At 41.5% G+C, this 21,509-nt stretch overlaps 10 protein-coding genes across 10 annotated transcripts; 4 read left to right on the forward strand and 6 right to left on the reverse strand.

Annotated features, from left to right (window-relative positions):
- Positions 1-26: 26 nt before the first annotated feature.
- On the reverse strand, positions 27-1,665 carry BDB00DRAFT_845497 (uncharacterized protein). Its single transcript, XM_053125086.1, has 7 exons — positions 1,534-1,665; positions 1,306-1,470; positions 1,167-1,229; positions 942-1,106; positions 810-884; positions 569-736; positions 27-501 (listed from the first exon to the last, which is right to left on the reverse strand). The coding sequence occupies exons 3-7, from the start codon at positions 1,213-1,215 to the stop codon at positions 446-448; spliced, it is 513 nt and encodes a 170-aa protein (XP_052975325.1). The 5' UTR covers positions 1,216-1,229; positions 1,306-1,470; positions 1,534-1,665; the 3' UTR covers positions 27-445.
- Positions 1,666-1,756: 91 nt separating this feature from the next.
- BDB00DRAFT_641374 (uncharacterized protein) lies at positions 1,757-3,302 on the reverse strand. The gene is made up of 8 exons (XM_053118133.1): positions 3,261-3,302; positions 3,079-3,153; positions 2,851-3,018; positions 2,704-2,763; positions 2,484-2,645; positions 2,370-2,422; positions 2,115-2,282; positions 1,757-2,050 (listed from the first exon to the last, which is right to left on the reverse strand). The coding sequence occupies exons 2-7, from the start codon at positions 3,110-3,112 to the stop codon at positions 2,154-2,156; spliced, it is 606 nt and encodes a 201-aa protein (XP_052975326.1). The 5' UTR covers positions 3,113-3,153; positions 3,261-3,302; the 3' UTR covers positions 1,757-2,050; positions 2,115-2,153.
- Positions 3,303-3,486: 184 nt separating this feature from the next.
- On the reverse strand, positions 3,487-5,557 carry BDB00DRAFT_641421 (uncharacterized protein). The gene is made up of 10 exons (XM_053118135.1): positions 5,490-5,557; positions 5,191-5,430; positions 4,917-5,126; positions 4,758-4,829; positions 4,523-4,684; positions 4,375-4,437; positions 4,142-4,312; positions 4,004-4,081; positions 3,759-3,935; positions 3,487-3,695 (listed from the first exon to the last, which is right to left on the reverse strand). Exons 2-10 carry the CDS (start codon positions 5,300-5,302, stop codon positions 3,685-3,687), a joined length of 1,056 nt encoding a protein of 351 aa, XP_052975327.1. The 5' UTR covers positions 5,303-5,430; positions 5,490-5,557; the 3' UTR covers positions 3,487-3,684.
- A 603-nt stretch (positions 5,558-6,160) lies between these two features.
- On the reverse strand, positions 6,161-8,956 carry BDB00DRAFT_641399 (uncharacterized protein). The gene is made up of 11 exons (XM_053118134.1): positions 8,755-8,956; positions 8,203-8,646; positions 7,835-8,134; positions 7,662-7,748; positions 7,423-7,590; positions 7,284-7,346; positions 7,037-7,201; positions 6,897-6,974; positions 6,659-6,817; positions 6,370-6,588; positions 6,161-6,298 (listed from the first exon to the last, which is right to left on the reverse strand). Exons 1-11 carry the CDS (start codon positions 8,876-8,878, stop codon positions 6,255-6,257), a joined length of 1,851 nt encoding a protein of 616 aa, XP_052975328.1. The 5' UTR covers positions 8,879-8,956; the 3' UTR covers positions 6,161-6,254.
- A 911-nt stretch (positions 8,957-9,867) lies between these two features.
- BDB00DRAFT_845510 (ClpP/crotonase-like domain-containing protein) lies at positions 9,868-11,190 on the forward strand. Its single transcript, XM_053125087.1, has 3 exons — positions 9,868-10,288; positions 10,410-10,646; positions 10,762-11,190. The coding sequence occupies exons 1-3, from the start codon at positions 9,883-9,885 to the stop codon at positions 11,100-11,102; spliced, it is 984 nt and encodes a 327-aa protein (XP_052975329.1). The 5' UTR covers positions 9,868-9,882; the 3' UTR covers positions 11,103-11,190.
- BDB00DRAFT_845513 (ADP-ribosylation factor family-domain-containing protein) lies at positions 11,027-12,514 on the reverse strand. The gene is made up of 3 exons (XM_053125088.1): positions 12,249-12,514; positions 11,996-12,099; positions 11,027-11,838 (listed from the first exon to the last, which is right to left on the reverse strand). The coding sequence occupies exons 1-3, from the start codon at positions 12,340-12,342 to the stop codon at positions 11,494-11,496; spliced, it is 543 nt and encodes a 180-aa protein (XP_052975330.1). The 5' UTR covers positions 12,343-12,514; the 3' UTR covers positions 11,027-11,493.
- Positions 12,515-12,893: 379 nt separating this feature from the next.
- On the forward strand, positions 12,894-14,081 carry BDB00DRAFT_876845 (thioredoxin-like protein; the record flags this gene model as incomplete). The annotated part of the gene is made up of 4 exons (XM_053127532.1): positions 12,894-12,983; positions 13,094-13,552; positions 13,668-13,894; positions 14,021-14,081. 4 exons carry the CDS (start codon positions 12,894-12,896, stop codon positions 14,079-14,081), a joined length of 837 nt encoding a protein of 278 aa, XP_052975331.1.
- A 459-nt stretch (positions 14,082-14,540) lies between these two features.
- BDB00DRAFT_771441 (pyrroline-5-carboxylate reductase) lies at positions 14,541-15,441 on the forward strand (the record flags this gene model as incomplete). Its single annotated transcript, XM_053119962.1, has 2 exons — positions 14,541-15,078; positions 15,182-15,441. 2 exons carry the CDS (start codon positions 14,541-14,543, stop codon positions 15,439-15,441), a joined length of 798 nt encoding a protein of 265 aa, XP_052975332.1.
- Positions 15,442-15,753: 312 nt separating this feature from the next.
- BDB00DRAFT_845517 (uncharacterized protein) lies at positions 15,754-16,309 on the forward strand. Its single transcript, XM_053125089.1, has one exon. It carries the CDS (start codon positions 15,832-15,834, stop codon positions 16,042-16,044), a length of 213 nt encoding a protein of 70 aa, XP_052975333.1. The 5' UTR covers positions 15,754-15,831; the 3' UTR covers positions 16,045-16,309.
- Positions 16,310-20,651: 4,342 nt separating this feature from the next.
- On the reverse strand, positions 20,652-21,302 carry BDB00DRAFT_845520 (uncharacterized protein). Its single transcript, XM_053125090.1, has 2 exons — positions 20,882-21,302; positions 20,652-20,791 (listed from the first exon to the last, which is right to left on the reverse strand). Exons 1-2 carry the CDS (start codon positions 21,068-21,070, stop codon positions 20,675-20,677), a joined length of 306 nt encoding a protein of 101 aa, XP_052975334.1. The 5' UTR covers positions 21,071-21,302; the 3' UTR covers positions 20,652-20,674.
- Positions 21,303-21,509: the final 207 nt, after the last annotated feature.

Genomic DNA, 21,509 nt, shown 5'->3' on the forward strand with positions numbered 1-21,509 from the left:
GGGGCGATGATGTTGTTGTGGCCACACCGCTTCTTTTGTTTGCGACGCTCTTTATATCAAGCGTTGCCTTGGTCAATTTTAGTTGTAAATAGTAAAGGGATTTTGGTCTCATTAACTATATTATTATAGCGGGTGGCTGGTATTGTAACAGCTTCAGAACTACCCAACGGAGTGCGACCCTGTTTATTGAGCTACTAAAACCTTTTCTAGAGTAGTAAGTAATAGAGGTCATTTACGAACAACAACTTGCCGTCATTATCATTAAGGAACATGATATCAAACTCGAATACACACACATTACACTTTGAAGCGTAAAAATAATATATCTATTCACTGAAAACTTTATGTATTTTGCAACTGGCTCGGTAGGACTGTTCGAAGCATATCCATGGCGTATAGGGTTTCGATTCAAAGAAGCCAAGGCTTTTTGTACTCTTTTTTGCATTTAGCATTTCACAACGATGATCCGCTCATTTTCATTAACTGAATTCTTTGATTTATCTATCCAATGATTGTTAGTAAGCAAACATTTATCTAAACTAACAGTAGTCAGAGAATGACACCTTACCGTCAAAATGTATACTTTCGCCGGATGAGTTTGTAAATATTAATTTTCGTCCACTGACGACGCTTCCCATAAAAAACGACTTGTCACCATGGCCTCTTCGAATATGTGCATAGATACTTGTGCGATGAGCATATACGGAATGGCAATTTTTGTATGGACATATATAAACTATGGCGCAATGTATGCATGTTAGCCCAATGTCTCATCCGCTAAAAACAACTTTGGGTATTTTATCTTTTACCTTGATTATTTTTTACAATCGTAGTTTTTTCAACCAATATATCATCTCCGGCATTTAATATATTACGGGAACTCTCTATAGCCAGATATCAGTATGGAACTCCCAATGCTTTTTTCATTTTTAATAGCGTACCATCAAACTTAAGTATCTGCCCAGAAGGTGCTTTGAGAACAGTTGAGTGATTTTTTTGTTGAATCAAATTTGGAATATCTCTGCCGTGTATGGTTCGGAGATGTCGAAGAACTCGAGACCTTTGTTTGTAAGCTACGCCACAATTGTTGTACGGACAGTAAAACCCTGTTGAGATGGATCAGTAAAAACAGACATATAGCGAATGAATACGATTATTTGAAGTACCTCCTAAGCCAACCCACTCTACTAGCATTTCCTCTCCTTCTTTCAGCATATTCCGAGAATCAACTAAAGACATGACAAATAATGTTTCATTAGAATTAATAGCGTATCGATAAAATGAAAACAGTGTAAGCCTACTTACCATTGAACTTAATAACGAGTCCAGCGGTGGTTTTATATATGTGCTTGGATCGACCCCCCTCTATTCGACGTAAGCCCGGGAAGTGCTTGCTTCGTATATGGTAAATGCATGTTTTCGAAATAGCAAATATTTGATTACACCCTTGATAAGGACAGTAGAAGTGCTCTAAAAAGTTACTGTTAGTAAGTACGTTACGAAAGCTTATTTTCGCAAAAATATCTTTCGAACCTTGCTTCTGCTGTGTTGAATGCGGTTGAGTACGTCGGCGACGTTTTGATGGTCTTTCTTCGTCCTCTACTGTAATAGCATGGTTACATCACTAAGTACTTTTGTAGTATTATAAATCTTGCGAAAGCAATAGAGCTACCATCTAGTTCAGGGTCGCTGGAACTATCTTCGGTGTACTCAGAAGACTCTTTATCGCATGCCGGTACCACCACAGGTCGTCGGCTGCTACGTTTTCTAGTTCTTTTCACTACGCTTCTTTCGTTTCGCTCTGCAACAGAATCAGGTGTATCTGCTGTCCTAATAACTGGTTGCCGGCGCCGTCGCCGTTGTTCTTGTTGATGCTGTCGATGCTCGTCGCCGGAATCAGCATCGTGTTCTTCCAAGTCTGGTTGGTTCGTTGGAGAAGAACTGCTATTCGCAGGTGCTAATGGTTCGCCCGAAGGTTTTTCACTGGCGCAACCGGATCTTGACGCTACTGTGATGCGCTCATTTTTTCCGAGTAGATTTTTGGATTTTTCTAATTGGAAACAGCTTAGCCAGTATTATAGTAACAATAATCAGACGAGTCAATATAGACGTACCATCGAAGCTAATCCGATTTCCCGATGGACTTGTGAAGATCAGTTGCCGCCGCCTTCCGGCTTCGGGATCTGGCGTGAAGAGGTTGTCGTGATGCTTTTGAATGTGCTTGTGAAGGTTATTGCGGATCGGATATGCGCCATTACAGCTTTTGTACGGGCAATAGTATTCTTTGTTTCCAAATATATTAGTGTATAACTCATGCGGTAGTTAGGGTCTGTATCAATTTTCCAACAGTGCATACCTGGCCTTCTCACCAGATTCTCAACCAAGATATTGTCTTCTTCATTAAGGGTATCGCGGGAGTCCTCTAGAATTATCACGGAGTTAATACAACTGAACAATGGTCCTTAGTTTTTTAGATACCATACCGTCAAATCGTAAAATGCATCCGGTGGGCCCTCTAATTGTGTGTAGACGGCTTCCGAGTTTCAAAGGAGGAACCCTTTGACGGTGTTTCTTTCGAAGGTGACTATAGAAATTATGCTCTATATCGTATGATGCATCGCAGTTTTTGTACGGGCAGTAGAAACCTATTTTTTGCCAGTTTAACAAAAAGTAAGAACAGCAGTGGAAACCTAAAAACAATACCTTTTGAGACGTTTTCTACAGAAATTTCTTCATCGTTCGTCAATAAGTCCCGTGTGCTTTCTAAAATACATATCATAAGAATCATGTAAAAGGTTTCATTTAGAATTATGTAACAGACACTTAATACATAAAAATCAGTATATTTACCGTCAAAGTTAATAACTTGTCCCAATGGGGATTTGAATATAAGGCTACAATTTGTCGTGAGATGGCGAATTCCTGGTGGATGTCGCGCTCGAATATGAGTATATAGTTTGGATGTTGGTGGAAGGGTTGAGTAGCTACACCATTTATACGGGCAGTAGAATCGTTTTTCTAGGGTTCAATCGTATCAGTAGCCAGTAAAAGGTAAACTAGAATGAATTCTTCAAATACCTTCTTCCTGTGTTGATGTTGAAATCTGTTCCATAGCAGGCTCTGTAGCAACTCGACGATTGCGCTTTCGAGACTCTGTTTCGACATCATACAAAATGATAAGGTAGAAAAAAGTACATCGTAATCAATACGCTCATAACGATAATACTTATCTGTGACCAAAAACGCAACATTATTAATACCTCTTAATTCTGTACTTTCTCTAGTACGCTTAGCAGATGGCGACCTGGACGCGGTCTGTAAATATGTTACTTTAATCTTATCATCCTTGTCTAGCTTATCTCTTGAGGTCTCTGTCAATGTATCGTTAGATGTATAATATACGGGTGTCGATAAAGCTCATTGGCCAATCCTTTTTTTTACCATCAAAGTGAATTTGTTCTCCAGAAGGACTTGTATAGATCCGCTTTTTGCATGCGTTCTTGGCTCCAATTACAAAAGATTTATCGTGTCGATTTCGAATGTGCTCATACACTGCACAACGGATGGCGATAGTGTAAAAGCTACAGTCTTTATACGGACAGTAGAAACAGGTCCTTCCATCTTGATCGTTTGCAGTAATCTTGATGCTTTCATTTGTGTCAATTGAGTTTTTTGATTGTTCTTTTAGGGACACACTGTTAGGCATACTTCATTCCATAAATGATACAGTATTTTCGAGAAGTTTCATATAAATTTACCATCAAAATGTATCTCCTCGCCCGAGGGGGTTGTGAATGTCTGCTCCCTTCCCTGATAATTTCTGTTTACAAAGAATGACTTATCATGTTGTCTTCGTATGTGCAGATACAAACCACCTCGATACTTATTCGCACCATTGCAGCTTTTATACGGACAATAAAAAGAAGGCTTTTCCGCTACAAATTAAGCAGTAGGATCTGTGATTAATTGTTCACTGAGTAGTCTCTTCAAAAAATTTATGTACCTGTGTCAGGATCGTTCCCTCCTACGCGGCCCTCGATGATTACATCCTCGCCATCGTCCAGTATATTACAAGAGTTTTCTATACCCATGATTCTATTAGCACTGTATCATTTAAACCCACATGACCTACTTTACGTACCATCGAATAACAAGATCTGGCCAGAAGGCGTTCTGAAAGTTGGTCCGGCTGATCCTGCCGTAAGCTTCGGGAGGTTGATCCCATGTTTGGCTCGAAGATGGGAATAGATGTGAGTCACGTACGTTGATGTCGTAGTGCAGCCTTTAAATGGACAGTAGCGAATTATGTCCCCTAATACGTACTTTATAGTTAATCATCGAATCGAATGCAAAACGAAATCCATGCTAATATACCTTCTGCATAAAACTTTTCAGTCATAAACTCTTCTCCTTCCTTCAACAGGTTCCGGGAGTTTCCTATGGTTCAAAAATCTTATCAGAATGTTTCAAACATCTAACTATGTTTGATTGCTCAATTTAGTGTAATGGAAATAAACAATACCATCGAGCCTTATAATACGTCCTGAAGTAGTCTTGAAGATATATTTGACCTTGCCCATCAACTGCGGGAATAATGGAAAATGCATTCTTCGTATATGGCCTGTAACCATGTATCCTCGGGCTTCTGAATATCGGCAGTCTACGTAGGGACAGTAATATCGGCCTAGAGATATGGATAAGTATCATATCAGCCATATATATCTTTCTGCTATATGTAAAAAATGCGGTTCTTAGACCTTCTCGCGGGAATCCAACTCTATCCTCTGATGCAAAGCTTGCAACAGTCAGCAAACGCAAGGAACGTCCTGCTTTAAATGACAATTGAATACAACAGAGTTACCAGTATCAGGTTCAATAAAATTCATCATCCGTCTACGACAGTGTCAGTAGCTTACTTGCTTCCTCCCCGACGTTTTGGTCTTCATCTTCAGTGTCTCTGGAAAAAGGATCCTTATCAATCTCTGGTATAACCATTGGTAATCGTACTCGAGACTTTGCTCGTCGCTGCTTCGAAGCGGAATGTCTTTTCTTTGTTTGACTTTTTCTGCGCTCTCCTACAGCTATCGTAATACGCTCATCCTCATCAATTGAATTTTTGGACGCCTCTGTTTCCATATCATTAGATTGCTTATTTCAGCATATATGTAACCGGTCTTGCAATTAACATACCATTAAAATGTAACGTTTTTCCTGATGGACTAAAGAATGACAGCGGCGATCCGTAGAGAGCAGTACCGAAATAAAACGAATTGTCGTGATGTTTTCGGATATGTCTATACATGGTTGTCCGTTTGATAATTGTATAATCACAGTTTCTGTAGGGACAACGGTGGCGAGCATCTCCATCTTGAGCTTCTGGATTGGTTATTGTAATACGCTCTTTTTCTTTTATGGAACCCTTTGAATTTTCTGCTTTCAAATTTGTTAGGCACCTGTAGACACAAAATCCATAGCAATGCAAAACATACCGTCAAAACGGATCTGATTCCCGGAAGGATCAAAGTATGATAATGAATTTCCGCCTTCAAAATATCCATCGTGTCGCCGAATGTGTCTAAAGAGTGGACCAAGCTGTACCGTCGAGTGAATACAGCCTCTATATGGACAATAACACCGAAATTGTCCATCTTTGATCCCTGCGCCGGTTACTTTAATGAGTTCGTTTTCATCGATCGTATTTTTTGAATGCTCTGCATACATATCATTAGCACGCTGGTTTTAACATATGTTATCAGTCCCAAATGTAAGGTACATACCATCAAAAAGAATTTCTTTGCCGAGTGGATTTAGAAACGAGAGATGATTTCGGCTAGAAGCACTAAATATAAACGAATTGTCGTGGTAGCTTTGGATATGGATGTACACGGAAGGTCGTTTGAGCGTAATATAATTGCAATCTTTGTACGGACAGAAGTAGCGATTATCTGTATCTTGAGTCTTCAAACTGGTTACTGTAATGTGCTCCTTTTCCTCGATAGAATCCCTTGAATCCTCTATTTGCATTTTGTTAGACACCATATTAAAAAAATCAAGAGTAATACAAAACATACCGTCAAAATATATCTGTTTTTCTGAAGGGTCAAAGTATAAACATTGATTTCCACCCTCAAAATCTTCATCGTGTTGTTGAATATGCCCATAGAGTGTATCAAGTTGCACTGTTGGATAATCGCAGCCTTTATATGGGCAATAATAGCGAAGCTCTCCACCTCCCTTTTTTCTTGTTGTACTGATCACTTAATGCATTCGTTTTCATCGATTGAATTTTTGGAATCCTCTGCAATATTATTGGTAGACAAAATCCATTGTTAGAATTGTAAGTAATAGCAATGTAGTAGTAGAACATACCATCAAAGGTTATCCGTTTTCTAGACGGGTCAAGATATGAATTATAGCCGCCATGAGCAAAAGTCTCATCGTGGTACTCTCGGATATGGAGGTATAGGGTAAGACGTTTTGATGATGTATAGTCGCAACTTTTATATGGACAGTAGAACGGGCCTTTTCTGCTTTTTCTTCTGTAAACGACAATTTGCTCACTTTCACTGATCAAATCTTTCGAAGTTTCTATGAACCAATAATTGTAAGATATTGAGACTTGAAATAACTGTAGGGATATATTGGGTAGTGAACATACCATCAAGATGTATTTCTCTCCCTGATGGAGCTTTGAGTGTTAGAGAGGAGCTGGTTTTCACTTTGAACGATTCGTCATGCCGTTTGCGAATATGCAGGTGTGTTAATTTACGCTTGTTACTTTTATAAATGCATCCCTTATACGGACAGCAGTAGTATGCTTTTTTCAACTTTGTGGTTAGCCAATGAGCTCCATAAATTGTATTAATAAAATATTAGAGAGTTTTGCAGCAACCTACCACGATCATCAGCAACGCCTTTCATGAATCTCTCGATTGAAACAGTGTCCTCGTCGCTGAGCATGTTACGGGAGCTTTCTACTCTCAATTTTGCGAGCGTTAGTGAGCAAGAGCATTGTTATAATACAATTTCTACGTACCATCAAAGTTTATAACTTGCCCAGAAGGATTTTTGAAAACGTGTTCACATTCGCCGCTATTATTAAGACGGGGGATAATGGCTTTATGTGTGGTCCGCATATGGTAATAAGTAGACAACAGCTTTGTGAATGTTGCAATACACCCCTTGTAGGGGCAATGAAATTCTATTTGTTTCTTTCCCTCCATTAGTGATAATAACGGCATTGCTCAGTTTGATCCTAGCTAACAAAGTCTTATAGTTCGTACCTGAAGAAACATTGCTTTCCACCACCATTTCTTCGCCATCTTCAAGTAGATCGCACGAGCTCTCTAAAAACAAGGTATAAAACTACTATTAACTTACACTTTCAATATATGGCCATTACACTAATTTTTGACTATCTACCATCAAACGGGATAACCTGTCCCCAAGTAGTTTTGAAAATGTTTCTGCGGAAACGGCTTCCTCTCATATGGACCAGACCGGGAAAATGCTCCTCCCTCATATGCGTATTGAGAAGATTTTGCCTGTTCCTTGATAACGCACACCCTCTGTATGGGCAGTAGAACCGATCTAAGCAGTTCGTTGAATATCCAAACTAGAGATCAATCAACAGATGTCTAAAAGTCTTTTTTGTATCAAACCTTGTTTTGGAGATGCAGTCGCGTTTTCAGCGGAAGAGTTGGAAGTACTTGCACGCTGTCTCAACGGCGTAGTCTCGTCATCAGAATCTATAGAAATTTTCAATGTTATTGTTAGTGACTCATGTAACAATTATACCTTGCATTTATATTGAAATCAACACGAAAATAGTTACCATCTGAATCCAAGCTGCTTGATGATGAGTCACTCTCCCATTCACTTTCTGAGCCGTTTTCCGAGTCGCTTTGAGCAGCGTCCGAATGATTGTTCGGGCGTGTTGATATGCCGGTGGACCGTTGGTACCTGCTGCCATCATGCGATCGGTAGTTGTTTTGAATACGCTTTGAGCGAAGAACACGACGGATTCGGTCTGAAAAATTTGTAACTGGTTGCGATTTGGCCATCTTCTTTGATTTATCACGACTCTTTGCACTGCGTTTGACAGCATGTTCATGAGAATCTTCTGAGTGCTCCCCTATAGATATGCCTTTTGAGAAACTACACAACAACATACTGTGTTAAAACATTGTATGAATGTCATACCTTTTGAATCATCTGTGTTGCTTTCTGTGCCGCTCTCCCAGTTGCTTACTGAGTCGTCTTCTGAATCAGTTGCTTCGGATACGCTTTCTTCCCAACTGCTTCCTGCGTCGTCCTTGGTGCAAATTCCTGACTCTTCATCGGTTTCCTGTTCATCCCTCTCAGAGGCAACGTCGTTTGTTCCCGATGATGCTCCTGACGTTTCCTGCTCTTCAGAATCATCTAGCACCGAGCCGCTTTCAATAACGCTGCCCTGTCGGCAAAGACGCGTCTTTGTAGTTGCAAGTGCCGCCTCCGTGATACTGGTCGGGCTAATTTTGTTTTGACAGCCGCTGACTTCTCCGAGCGATACTATACTGACTGCTTGAACTCCTTCCACTTGTGCTGGAGAGTACTTAACTGACGCGTCTTGTGTTGCCGTAAGTTGCAATTTCTCCGTTTCTGAATCTTTAATATAAGATTAGGTATTTCAGCGTTAAGCTCGCGTATCTTGCTGTTTTAGGAATGAATGACACGGAAAAACGAACATTGTGTCAAAATGGTTAAAAGTCGTACCTTCAGCTTGAATGCCATAAGCGGACGCACGTTTCTTGACGCTTTTATCATTGTCGTGCAATACTCCAATGCTGGAATCTTTCGACGCGCTTTTCGCTGAGTGCTGTCTGGTGTTTGGGGCCATGTTTTTATTTTCGGTGTGAGAGAAAATAAAAAGAGGAAGATTTGGCTTTCCCTTTGGCGTTTTGAAACATAAAGAAAGGATTGTTACACACGTGGATCTCCTACTTGCATATAGAATACGGATATATGTCAGTATTTTCTGAAGTGAGCCATGACAGTATATGAATGTACACAGCTTGTCCGCATTGAAGCCCCTTTGAACAGCACCTTAGAGACTGTATAAGCTCAACCAGGTGCGGTATGCTACGGTAATTGGCTTTTCTGCTTAGATCCGTCCTTCTTGGATTACTGCCAATTATCATCTTAGTTTTATGCTTTCTAGCGATTATATCTTTTAAACGACCTGTGATGAGTTTCTATAAAAACCAAAATAACCCTAGCAATAGTATACGACGCTGTTCGTCTAACGTCTTAAGCACATCCTTCCGAACAATGTCAAGAAGAAACGCGTGGTAACCATCATCTAGTACCTTGAATATTGTAGATACTACTTAATTTCATAAAGCCCCTATGAGTATTAGAGCTAATAGTTTTGATGGCGATTTTCACAGAAAAAGATTGACATTTTTAGACATCAAAAGCAAGGATCTCAGTACAGCTATAAGCAAGATTTCGTGTTTTTTATAGTAGTCTCAAATTCAAGCCTGTTGAGTAGTGCGTGCCCCGTCAAGCATCAGATTAGCACCCTCACTCAATCAATTTCCTATTGCTTTGCTGTATCAACAACTATATAGAGTAGGATAGCTCTCTGATAGGTAGTTGTCATAGCAGCTATATTTGATGACTCATACCAGTGAAAAGCCTCTAAAGCTTCTGTATAATGTGATTGTCACCTACAATGTTCATTCCTATGAAGCTGTGTATATCCGTATTTGTGAGAAATGGATTTGGTTTGCATAATTCGCCAGGTTTTAGATGGATTCACTTGTCATCGTCCGAAAAACCAGGAACCGCAATGCATTCTTACCCTTCATCATGCAGATTGAAACCCAGAATTGCCAATACATGTTCATGTGTCAGCATTTTCACGAGCCACTTCCCCCCACCATTATAGGTTTGGTGCGTGTGTGGGGTTGTTGTAGCCTTGCATACACCAATAGCACGTTTTCTCCCTGTTCCTTCACACACACCTTTCTCAAATTACCCTGTACCATCATGGCAGCCGATTCACTTTCAACAGCTATTACAAAATTACGATCGTTGGGTCAAGGCACTGTACATTATGATCCAGATTATGCCGCTGGTATTGGCTTGATCACGTTAAACAATCCCGAACGACAGAATGCTTTCAGCGGCAAAATGATGGTCGAGTTTTATGAAATTGTTGTAAAGCTGGAGCAACAGAACCCAAAAGACACTGTCGCTATTATTGTTACTGGAAGTCCAGGAAAAGCATTTTGTGCTGGCCTTGGTAAGTTTTACGATACCAAGAAACGAAAGAACAAAAAGAAGGCGGAGGAGGGGGCCGGCGGGGTGAGCGATTAGATTGAGACTGATAGTACCCTACTCCTGTATGAATGTGATGGAGTTAGATTTATCCTTTGCTCAAGAACACTTGAGAGCCCCCGGTATGGCAGCGCACGTGAACCATTTAATGCATGATGCCTTGTCAAGATTTGCTCGATTGCCGTACATTACAGTCGCCTCTATGGCTGGTCCAGCGTTAGGCGGTGGTACGGAGTTGATTACGGCATTCGATTACGTCTGCATAGCGTCGACCGCATTTGTTCGCTTTGTTCAAACACGAATGGGGATAACCTCACCTTGGGGTAATAATGACAATAGCAAAACCCATCATCATCCATTTGGAAAAGCCCGATTCAATTTAAATATTCACGACAAAGGTCAAAATTTGCATGCTACTACGATTACTGTCATACATAGGTGGTGCACGTCGTTTAGTGAATAGCATCGGTCGCAAAAAGGCATTATGGATATTAGGCAGTGCCCCCAAGGTTGATGCTGCAATGGCAAAAGAGCTGGGACTAGCCGATGTAATCGTGAATTCAACGACGACGGCACGTGGTGCAGATACATATGATGCCTGTCTCAAAGCAAGCACGGCGTTCCTCAGGGGGTTTACCTTTGACGACCGGACCAACGAGCGCGTGACACCCGGTGCAGTTCGTGGCATGAAGAAACTAGTTATAAGAGCAGATTTAGATCAAGATGAAGCGTATGAAGCATCTGTGTTGGCAGAGTTAGCAGGATTATCCAAAATTTGAATGAAGCAATTAAAATCAAAGAAAGAGAGAGAGAGAGAGAGAGAGAGAAAGAAAAGCAAACACATATTAGAAGGTCATGGTAAGGGAGGTTGTTGATAATATATAAGTAAATGACAGGACAAAAACAGACACAAGAAGATGGAGCAAATAGTATAACTAAGAGGGGCTGTTAAGGGAAAAATAACGGGCGAAAAGAAGTTTTCGTTGTGGAGAGAGATAGCTGGAGAAAAGGGTAAGAGTTAGAGTGTGTGTGCGAGTGGAAATATAAGGGCAAAGTTACTATTATGTAGATAAGGGATATTTCTTTTTTTATATATCATATATGTGGATAGGATAGGATAGGATAGGATCGGATGGATGAATGGTCGGTCGGTCGGTTCGTTTGTGCTGTTTACTTTGTCTTGACGTTCTGACTCAACCAATTCAAACCCTCGAATAAACCGTCGCCTGTAGTAGCGCATGAAGGATGAACATACCACGCGCGATCACGCATCTTGTGTAAGCCAAGTTTTTCTGTCACTTCCGCAGGTGACATAGCGCCTGGGAGATCCTGCTTATTGGCAAAGACGAGCAGTAAGCAATCCTTCATTTCACGATCCGAGATAATGCGGTGCAGTTCCTGACGCGCTTCGTCGATACGATCACGGTCCTGCGAATCCACAACGAAAATCAAGCCCTGTGTGCCTGTATAATAGTGTCTCCATAGGTTACGAATCTTATCCTGACCTCCAACGTCCTATTGCACATGGATATTCAAGTTAGTATTCCCGTGTGCATGATGTATACTATCTATTATTATTAAAGGGAGTATGCCGGCGTGATGGTGCGTGTGTATGTTTGTTGATATATATAGTTTTCCTACATAACAAGGAGATCTAAAACACGATACTCACCCAAACGTTGAACTTTACGTTCTTATAAGTGACCGATTCAACATTGAAGCCGACGGTAGGGATCGTTGTCACGGATTGGTTTAACTTTAGCTTATAAAGAATGGCTTGATTGCAAAAGTGTAAGTGAATCTGAAACCTTTGATTCGTTTTTCGTCCCGCACTTATTACTGCCTTCAAGCTTGTTCTGCCCTCTTTCTTCTTCCTCGAGGTTCAATGGGCCTCTCATCATCTCGAAAACAACGAAACAACTTACTGGTTTTGCCGGCAGCATCCAAACCGAGCATGAGAATTCGCATTTCCTTGCTGCCGAACAGCTTGGAGAGAGCTTTTGACATGTTGGCGCCCATGATGATATATGTATAGTAAAGATGAGCGAGAGAGAAAAGGAAAAATAAAGGAGAGGCAAGAGTGTGGTTTTTTTAGGTGTATCGAAAATTAACGTCGTATTAAAAAAAAATGTATCAAAAAGCAGTGTCCGCGGGGCCTCCTTAATGAATTTTTTCGGGCTCTCCAAGGTGACATGTTGGCTGCACAACAACAATCAATTGCTTCCTGAGTGATTCACAACTGTGTTGCTATGGTGACATCCTATTAGTCTTCCCCAAGTGATCTTGTTACTTCTTCTATGGAGGTTCTGATTCCACAAGTTCTTCAGCTTGCTTTTGAAACACCTTGTTTATTATACTTTTAAAGACATCATAGCTTGCCATCTTATAAAACGGATGTCCACACAAAAGTGTGGTTTGCCTTTTTAAGGAACAACCATAGGCTCGTGCTGCTGATCATGATTTGCAGTGTGCGGGCAAAATTACTATAGCGGAGCTATAATTACGCGTAAGGAACAGCAAAAGAATCCACCACTCATCTTTGATAGTTTTCCATAGCATACACTACCACAATGAACGATCCACTACTTTCGCAAATCCAAAAGAACGACGCTGATGATAGCGATGCCAATTCGAACCCCTCTGATGAACAGCCCACCCAAGTAAAAGAGTGCCTTTTGAGCTTATGTCTTTCCCACTCTGTGTCATACATCTTCAATTCATCTGGAGAATGTACTAAACTCGTTTTTTCACGGTCATGGTGGAAATTCAGGAACCATTTCCAGGACGTCAGATGGGACCTCAGACAGGCCCTAAAGGTGTTTTAGCGGATCATGCATTCTATCAGAAAGAGCAACGTGACGCTCAAGGGGAGGCACGAAGGGCATATAATGCCAAAATGCTAGCCAGAGCACCGACAACAACGACGTATCTGGACGACGAGGCAGCCAGAGAACTTGTCCTGGAGCATCCAGCTGATAAAAAGAAAAAGAAGAATGAGGATGACGACGATGATGATGATGATGATGATGATGACTTGCTGGATGATGAAGAAGCAATACGACTCTACAGAGAACAACGACTGGGAGAGTTGAAGCGAATGAACAATCATCAGTCACGGATGATGCACCGTGTATTTGGAAAAGTTGAGGACATTGCAGCAGACGATTATGCAACAGTGATTGATAAAGAATGGCGCACCGTTCCAGTGGTGGTGCATCTGTATGATGAGGTAATTGGCTGTTTCAGAGAGCGAGAGAGCGAGAAAAAGGAAGAAAAGAGGTGTGTGCACCATGTGTGTGGGGGAGAGATACGAGATGCTGATCTTTCCCATGCTGTTATCTTAGTCTATCCCAGCTTGCAGAAAACTGGACGATTTCCTGGTGGATCTGGCACAAAAGTACGCACTGGCCAAATTCATACGAGTGTCGGCAACAGACCTAGAATTCGATTTGGTGGGATCACCTGCGATATTGGCTTACAAAGGTGGAATGCTTGTAGCCAATTTGGTACGCTTCGTCGACTATGTCGGGCCTCGGTTCAGTGATGAAGCGGTCGAGGCTGTCCTAGTAAAGTAAGGCTACGTCATTCTGCATTCATAAAAGGGGGTGTGGGTTTGATAGTGGAGCTGTTGTGGAGAGAGAAAGAGAGAGAGAGAGGCTCTAGATAATGGGAGCATGAACTGATCTTATGAGATTAGATCAAGGGCATTGGGTGAGGATGATCGTTATCAGCGGCCAGTCAACGGCGAGAATGAATGACGACAGAAAAGGGTCCTATTGGCTATTTCATGTGGCTCCAGCGTGAAAGGCTCTTACACAAGCTTTAGGCCATATATGGAACCAGTCAGAATCGTGACCGCGGCGGTGGGTTAGAGTGGAGTGGGTTGGGGGGGTTGGATTTGAAAAAGCGCAAAAAAGGGATTTGGGTGGGGGGGGGGAGACCTGTCTCTGAAAAAAAAAAAAACCTTCTTAAATTGTTTTGCAGTACTGCCTTACGTTGTGCTTTGACAATCCCTAATTCTTGTTTTTTTTTTCCTTGCTGCTGCGTGTATAAATAACCCTGCCAAATTCCAATACATCATGTCTCTTTACCAATCTGCTGCATCTTTCACTACCTCTGTTGTCCAGCGAAGACTCCAATCTATCTCTTCTCACTTCTCCACAATGGTTTCTGCATCAAATCAACGTCCTGTTATTTCCTTTATTGGCGGTGGCAACATGGCCGAGGCCATCCTTGCCGGCCTTCACTCCAGTGGCCATCCTGGCTCCCGTCTGCGCTTCTCGGAGCCCTTTGAGGAGCGTCGCAAGTACATGGAGTCCCGCTATCCTGAGCTTGTCAGCTCCACCGACAACGAGGCTGCTGTCGATGGCGCAGACGTTGTTGTTCTCGCCGTCAAGCCCCAGGTGCTAAAGTCCGTGCTCACAACCCTTGCTCCCCAGCTTGTACGGAACCCGTCCATGTTGCTCATTTCGATCGCTGCTGGAATCACAACCGAGGCCATGTCAGAGTGGTTGTCGTCGGACTCGGTACCGATCGTCCGCTGCATGCCCAATACGCCCGCTCTGATTGCCGAGGGTGCTGTAGGCCTTTATGCCAATGCTCGCGTAAACCAGGACCAGCGCTCGGTCACCGAATCGATCATGCATTCAATTGCAAAGCAGGTCTCCTGGGTCCAGAAGGAGGCTCAAATCGATACTGTCACTGGCATCAGCGGCAGTGGCCCGGCATACTTCTTTCTCATTATGGAAGCCATGCGTAAGTGTTGCATTTGTTTGTAAGGGAGATGTCAGTGGGATTCCAGTAGTTATGCGTAACAAGAGCCTAGATTTCTCATTCTTTTCGTAATGCCCCTATGCAGAAAATGCCGGTATCGCAGCTGGTCTGACGCCGGAAGATGCAAAGGCCCTTACACTACAAACTTGCATCGGTGCAGCACGCATGGCACAGGAATCAGAGGATGACCTTGCCACCTTGCGCCGTAAGGTCACGTCGCCCAGAGGCACTACGGAGGCAGCCATCAAGTCATTGGAAGGCAACAACATCCGACAAGTCATGCAAGATGCCGTCTTTGCTGCTGAACGACGGGGTCAGCAGCTTGCTGAGGATCTATCCCACTAGACAGAGCTTTCATTGTTGAATGGAATAACCAGACATTCAGACACACCAATGCATTACGAAAAACCACAAAAACATTCACAATACCCTATTCCTTTATTCTGACTCTATCTCCGCACAACCATCGCCCTCACGTCTCTTGGGCACCATCTTGCACACATCCCCTCCCGCGAATTCAAAAAAAATAACCTCTCCCCCAACGCACGTTATACAATATCATTTACATTATTAGCTGTGAAAAAAAACAGAATTGACATAATGATTTACCAATGCGGTAAATAATGCGTCCTTTTTTCCAATGATCCCGCTAGGCCTTTTTGAGCAAGCATGTGTGATCAGCAGCAGCAGCAGCACTCACACTCCTATTTTAGATAACTCTGATAGAGCCTTGATATGTTTGATCAATGCACAGGCTGGCTACTCCTCTTTGTGCTCTCTCCGAATGACGCACTGCAGCCCCGAAAATTCGTTTTCATGGTCCCGGTGACCCGCGAATTTTTGAATGTTCGAAATGTTGAAAACGTTCTAAACACTCGGCTGTCTCTGTTTTTAGAAAGTCTCTCTCAACAGATATTTGTTTGCTTGCCCCCACTTCATATTGCCTAGTAAAGACGCTTTGACCCCCCCCCTCCCCTTGACTTGTCAGCTCTCCTCTTGTCTACATATACCAACTGGTCATCATGTCAGCAGCTAATATAGCAGATTTGTGCTTACCCGGGTAACTCCACACTCTCTCTTTATTTTTCTCTTTGCACTTGCACACTTGACGTCATCTGCCTTAATTTGGGCGTTCTCACTGTTTTTCGTGCACAGAAAAATAGAAAAATCAACATTGTAACTAGCATTAACTGCTTTATTTGAACTAGTTTCTATTACCCCATTAGAAAATAGTGTATGTAGCTTAGTATATACCTTACCAAGAAGCTTTCTCTATTTATAAACCGGCGACATTACTTGCTGCATTGATAATTGCTTTTGATTTGGTCAGTGTAAATAGAGACTAATGGGAAAGATAAGCGTCTGCAGCATCACCAAATGATGGATGATCTTGATCACACGTCACTTTCATTCCTCTTTGTTGATGGAGAAGAGGGGGAAAGTCTAGAGAAGCGGTGTTAGATGTTCTGTGTACCCAGCTGTCGACGTTAGGCTGCTAATACCATACAAGTGGGGTGATGAGAATATACGCACATGACCTAGGTTTTTACTTTGTCGTTTGCCTAGAAAAGGGCGCGACCCCCTCCTTACAAAAGAAGTGATTTGCCTAATGCATATCGTAGCTTTCCATTATCATCATTGATCATCCATGGAGATAGCAGCCAGGGTATATTATATGAAATATAGTGATGAAGCTCAATTTATCCCTTCATTTTTTCTTTTACTGTCCGTAGCCCATACAATCCCTAGTCACAAAGGCATTTACCATGACAACAGTAGCTCGGTCATAGCAACGTTGGAGATTGACTCAGCCACGTTCTTTTAACCCTGTGTGTATCACATATGTTAATGACTTGGGTTACTCAAATGGTTGGGTCGAGTCTTTCTAGTGTTCTGCTGTATACGTCACACTCCTTAATATATTATATACACATCTTGCAGAATCTATGTACCGATGACCATGTATCTGCACCTCCCCCCGTTTTTTTTTTATACTTTCTCGCTCTGTGCTGTGATTGTAAGCAAATCTGGCCACTCTCTGTGTTGCCGACGTCAATAAGAGTGAGGTTTAAGTACCCGGGCATTCCTTGTTTTCTGTTAAAATGGATACATGTGGTGCCAATGTATAACCTGTCTGACTTTTCTTGCTCACATAAGATTCTATAAAACGTGTGACACAGTGGTAATGGCGCTTGACCTGTTTGATGTCTTTTGGTGCTTTGGCTCACATAGATTTGGCCGAAAGAAAAACAGTTGTTACACACAGCTCATTGAGCTACTAGTGTACCTGATCATGCTGTACGGGCTACGATAAAACATCTCTGTCCCAAAAAAAACAGAGATGATGGTGATAGCCAAGAGTGTGTTATATACAGTAGGAGGTTGTATCGCTTCCTAATCTTTGACGTATATCGTACAATGGTCATGCTCCCTGAAAAAAGACATTCTGTTATTTCACAGCATCGTTAGTCGTACCGATACCCAAGACGTACTAGCAACGTGCCATGTCGCCATCCGACAACACCGTGACACACACAGCTCTCTGTTGGTGTAGTCCAATATAATTTCGCGCGAGTTTGTTTAAAGAGTTTTAACTTTATTACTACTTTCTCACTCGCTCTTAAAGTCACCAACGACTATAGTAAAATCTGATATCATATACCTGTTTGTTGCTTTAGAAAGACATGTTCTCTCCAACGGTTGCTACGTCAGCGACAACAGAAAATTCTCGCTGTACATAACGAGGTCATGTGCTCCTGTAGACGTAATTCTTCTCTTGTCTATGCAATGAGGAGAGATATCATCGCTTACTTAATTTGCCATGATGCGTAAAATCACGATGTTTCCTTTCTACTCTACAGCATATCACACTCGTTATACAGTATCTATATGAAATTTCCCGCGTTTTATGAAGCAAAAAAGACCTATGACTTGATGTAAAATAGCTCTTGATACTCTACATGATCACTACTACAGTATTATACTGCTATATATGCCTCGGTCACTGCAAATTGCTATGTTATTTCACAAGATTAAACACTGACGTCTGACAGGAGGTCTACAGGTTCTCGGGATTTTTACATATTTAAACACTACAAATAAGAAATGCCAAAAGACATCGTGTAATGTCACATCAACATTATTATGTACTACTTACTTTCATCATAAGCAGAATTAATTATTACCTGTATTTTATGATACTGTTTTTTTTGCTAACCCGACTATGTTCGCGCTTCCGTTAGGCTTGACGGCTACGGTTAGATATAGTATGAGGATTTAGCTTAAACCCACTTGCTCTGTCACTACAGTATTCTATAAAAAAAGGTTTATGGCATGTAGTCCATCCTATGGAAACTAACTACCACTAATACACTGCACCAAAACGATATTAGAAGCTCAAGAATAACAATAGCCCGCCGAATGACTCTTTAAAATTAACGATCTCCCAAAAAGCTGGATGAAGAACTGGCACGTCGACGCAGCTCATTTAAAACCATTTGTTGTCTCCAGCCATCCAGAATAGTGGGTCCTATACTCTATCTTCTGGCCGGCATTACTGCGCCTGCTGCATGAAATTGACCAAGTTAAGCCACTCGGACCCTGACTACGACACGAATGAACCGGTATCGGAAAAGCGCTAGACCTAGCCACTGTGGCATCAACATTATCTCCACTCCTGATCACATTTAAAACATCGATGGATACCCCGTTGCCCCCCTCATATCCTCACCTCTCTCTCTCTTTCCTGTTTTCACTCCGTAACCTATTCTACTCCAACATTTTATTCCGCCTTGGATTTTACCTTCTCTAAAAGGGCTACTCAGTTAAAGTACAACCTCCCTCTTATAATTTTTTCTTTCTTAAGCACCGCACCGCAAGGAAGCGACAAGAATGCTACAAGCGTACCGTCATTAGCCTTCCAATAAATGTTTCTTTTAAACTAATCCATCATATGCTACAAAGTAGAGTTAGAGAAACCATCTCAATAGTTGTCAAGAAGTAGCAACAACCACAATGATGGTTTTATTGTTCAACGCTTTTTTTAAATATCATTGTATTTATGTCTGTTTGAATATTCTCTTCTATAAAAAATCATCTTCCTATCCATACACGATGCGCTCGATCTCCCAATACTCTACCTATAAATTTATGTCGATCCAACTGCTTACTTCCATCGTGTACAAAGCAACTACACGGGTGATGGATAAGGCCATAACGAACGGATCCGATCATCGTTGCTACATTGATCTCGTATTTGTGTGGATCATTGTTGCAAGGTTGAGATACAAAGGCTGGATGCTGTGATGGCCGATCCATAAGGTAGGTCATTGTGTAAGAAACAAAAAGCATACTTCAATTCCATCCAATGATGTATTGACGTCCATCCCACAATAGCATCCCTTCTTTTTAGCTCCATGCCTACAATATCATTTCGTTTTCGTGCAAATGTGCAAGTGATCGTATGTATATATGCGTATTTGTATGTGCCATACAATATATGCATCGTGTATGTATAGCGAATCGTGTTTGTAACGGGTGGTGCAGGGTATAACATAAACGCGGCGCAGAACCTATAGAAATAAGAAATCAAACCTGCAAGTGCTAACTTCATATACAACATATCTTATTCCTTTCCATAGCTTGTCAGTTTTCTATCAATGAAACAAACCTTAGGTATCAGCAGTGCTTGTGGGTACTTGATACAGTGGATGGACGGCAAGGGCGAGTTGAGAGCAGGCAAGAAAAGTGTTGAATATCTTTACTGCACTCTATAAAGAATGAACGAAAAAGACCCTCGCCCTGACCTCTTCCTTTTCCATCAACTAATGAGTCTTGATTCCTATGATTAAATAAGAGTTCAAATGATTCACCAACGATGCCGCTACCAATAATGCAATCACAACGTGCTTTTGCAACGCAAACAAAGAGCAAATGTGTGGTAGTTTCTTAACCGCGTTCTGTAAAAGTAGGGAGAAAAAGCTTTCACAATTCGTACCAAGTCGGTCAAGCGAATCGTTCGAGTAAAATGAGTTGTGTGCCAATGCCAACGATGCTGCTTCGATTGATCCCTTCAAAATGAGTGTTTCTCAGCAATGAATACGTTCTAAAGAAACATTAAGAAAGCAACCATCGTGTTTGTTGTTATTACCGCGTTACATAGAATAAAACAAAGAAATAGCACTTTTCATTCCTTTTCACCCCTCCATTTAAAACCGTTACCTTTTGAATTAGGTCAAGTTGTTGGCATTTTCATGTGGATCTGCAATTGGGAACGGTTTCTTTGTTGCTTTAGAGAATGCTCTCAGATGAGCTGAAAAAAAAACGTTTTTATAAAGGAATATAAGGCACTTGGTAAAATTCTCGTCCCCTCAAATGCCCCTCTGCTGCCCAGCACAGTGTCTCTGGCGGCTGACCTTAAAATTCATAAAAAATTGAGGGGGGGGGGAAAAACTATTAACTCTTATTTTTGTGCCGGAATAAGGGAATACTGCTCTGAGGGTAAAATCCTCCATACAAAAAAAATGTGGAGGCCATAAGGGAAATGCCTCGACTTCGTCATTCTCACCCGGCGATCCGTCTACTCGTTCCGATCCGTGTCAAAAAGACGGATCCGGATCGAGAGCTTTTGGATCCGATCCGACCTCGAATGAGTTAAAGGCAGATTCGATCTGAAGGTGGATCCGTCATTTAATATGTGTGTAAATATGTGAAGTGATAATAGTATAAGAGAATAATATTGGGAGCATTAATTGTTTTATACAATGCCATACTTCCCGTCCTATAGCTGTTTTGTACTCAAGTTGAAAATAAAAAGAAGATTTTGTGAGGGCACAGAAAGTATGAATGGTAGTTTAAAAATGCCCTCATTAAGGTATTTAGAGATTGGAGGGTTAGAGATGAGGACCGTAATTTTTTGGCTGGTCGTAGAGCAGAGAGCAAAATCAGCGAGTAACGATGTAAATAAACTACTCATCCGGTTGTTAGATGAAGGATATTAGATCAGAGAGAAGCATGTATAAAGATGGAGAGCCAAGGCTTCTCAGCATAAATTGTGAAGCAAAACGTTTATTACACAAGTTGTGAATAAACAACTATCAAGACAGGTATGACAGCATAAACAAGCTAAAAGTGTATGTTTTGTTATTGAAGTTATGGCGCAAAGGACGTAATTAAAAAAGTCGCATTATTTTTACCCCAGATCTGTGCTCTTTAAGTATCATATGTATAATTCTACAGCAGCTTAGGTTTTTTTTATTCCTTTGATTGATTGATAGATCTTCTGGCGTTTTTAATTGGATGTGTGTGTGTGTGTGTGTGCAGATGTGGACGTGTGGAGAATTGACTGATAAAGTCCTAAAAGTATATGCAAAGAAGAGGGGATCTAAACAAAGAAGAAGAGAAAAAGGCTAAGG

Source organism: Zychaea mexicana (assembly GCF_025766255.1).
Source record: "Zychaea mexicana strain RSA 1403 chromosome Unknown BDB00scaffold_96, whole genome shotgun sequence".
In the NCBI taxonomy this organism is placed as follows: Eukaryota; Fungi; Mucoromycota; class Mucoromycetes; order Mucorales; family Lichtheimiaceae; genus Zychaea; species Zychaea mexicana.

Bases quoted from the DNA above. Each gene is read 5' to 3' on its own strand.
- BDB00DRAFT_845513 (XM_053125088.1), bottom strand. From the start codon at position 12,342: ATGGGCGCCAACATGTCAAAAGCTCTCTCCAAGCTGTTCGGCAGCAAG. The intron at 12,100-12,248 runs GTAAGTTGTTTC...TTTGCAATCAAG, and splicing joins GGATGCTGCCGGCAAAACCA to CCATTCTTTATAAGCTAAAG. The intron at 11,839-11,995 runs GTGAGTATCGTG...CATGTGCAATAG, and splicing joins ACGTAAAGTTCAACGTTTGG to GACGTTGGAGGTCAGGATAA.
- BDB00DRAFT_641421 (XM_053118135.1), bottom strand. From the start codon at position 5,302: ATGTATAGACATATCCGAAAACATCACGACAATTCGTTTTATTTCGGT. The intron at 4,313-4,374 runs GTATATTAGCAT...AGTACGTATTAG, and splicing joins TGAAAAGTTTTATGCAGAAG to GGGACATAATTCGCTACTGT. The intron at 4,082-4,141 runs GTACGTAAAGTA...TCATGGGTATAG, and splicing joins CCAGATCTTGTTATTCGATG to AAAACTCTTGTAATATACTG.
- BDB00DRAFT_845517 (XM_053125089.1), top strand. From the start codon at position 15,832: ATGTTTGATCAATGCACAGGCTGGCTACTCCTCTTTGTGCTCTCTCCG.
- BDB00DRAFT_641374 (XM_053118133.1), bottom strand. From the start codon at position 3,112: ATGGAACAGATTTCAACATCAACACAGGAAGAAG. The intron at 2,646-2,703 runs GTATTGTTTTTA...GGCAAAAAATAG, and splicing joins TGTAGAAAACGTCTCAAAAG to GTTTCTACTGCCCGTACAAA. The intron at 2,283-2,369 runs GTGAGAAGGCCA...TTGGAAACAAAG, and splicing joins ATATCTTGGTTGAGAATCTG to AATACTATTGCCCGTACAAA.
- BDB00DRAFT_845520 (XM_053125090.1), bottom strand. From the start codon at position 21,070: ATGAGTAGTTTATTTACATCGTTACTCGCTGATTTTGCTCTCTGCTCT. The intron at 20,792-20,881 runs CTATAGGACGGG...ATATTTACACAC, and splicing joins TCAACTTGAGTACAAAACAG to ATATTAAATGACGGATCCAC.
- BDB00DRAFT_845510 (XM_053125087.1), top strand. From the start codon at position 9,883: ATGTTCATGTGTCAGCATTTTCACGAGCCACTTCCCCCCACCATTATA. The intron at 10,289-10,409 runs GTAAGTTTTACG...TGATGGAGTTAG, and splicing joins AGCATTTTGTGCTGGCCTTG to ATTTATCCTTTGCTCAAGAA. The intron at 10,647-10,761 runs GTAATAATGACA...TGTCATACATAG, and splicing joins GGGGATAACCTCACCTTGGG to GTGGTGCACGTCGTTTAGTG.
- BDB00DRAFT_641399 (XM_053118134.1), bottom strand. From the start codon at position 8,878: ATGGCCCCAAACACCAGACAGCACTCAGCGAAAAGCGCGTCGAAAGAT. The intron at 6,818-6,896 runs GTAGGTTGCTGC...AGTTGAAAAAAG, and splicing joins AGGCGTTGCTGATGATCGTG to CATACTACTGCTGTCCGTAT. The intron at 6,589-6,658 runs GTATGTTCACTA...ATTGGTTCATAG, and splicing joins GAGAGAAATACATCTTGATG to AAACTTCGAAAGATTTGATC.
- BDB00DRAFT_845497 (XM_053125086.1), bottom strand. From the start codon at position 1,215: ATGCTGAAAGAAGGAGAGGAAATGCTAGTAGAGTGGGTTGGCTTAGGA. The intron at 1,107-1,166 runs GTACTTCAAATA...CCATCTCAACAG, and splicing joins AGAGTGGGTTGGCTTAGGAG to GGTTTTACTGTCCGTACAAC. The intron at 502-568 runs GTAAGGTGTCAT...ATCATTGGATAG, and splicing joins CGAAAGTATACATTTTGACG to ATAAATCAAAGAATTCAGTT.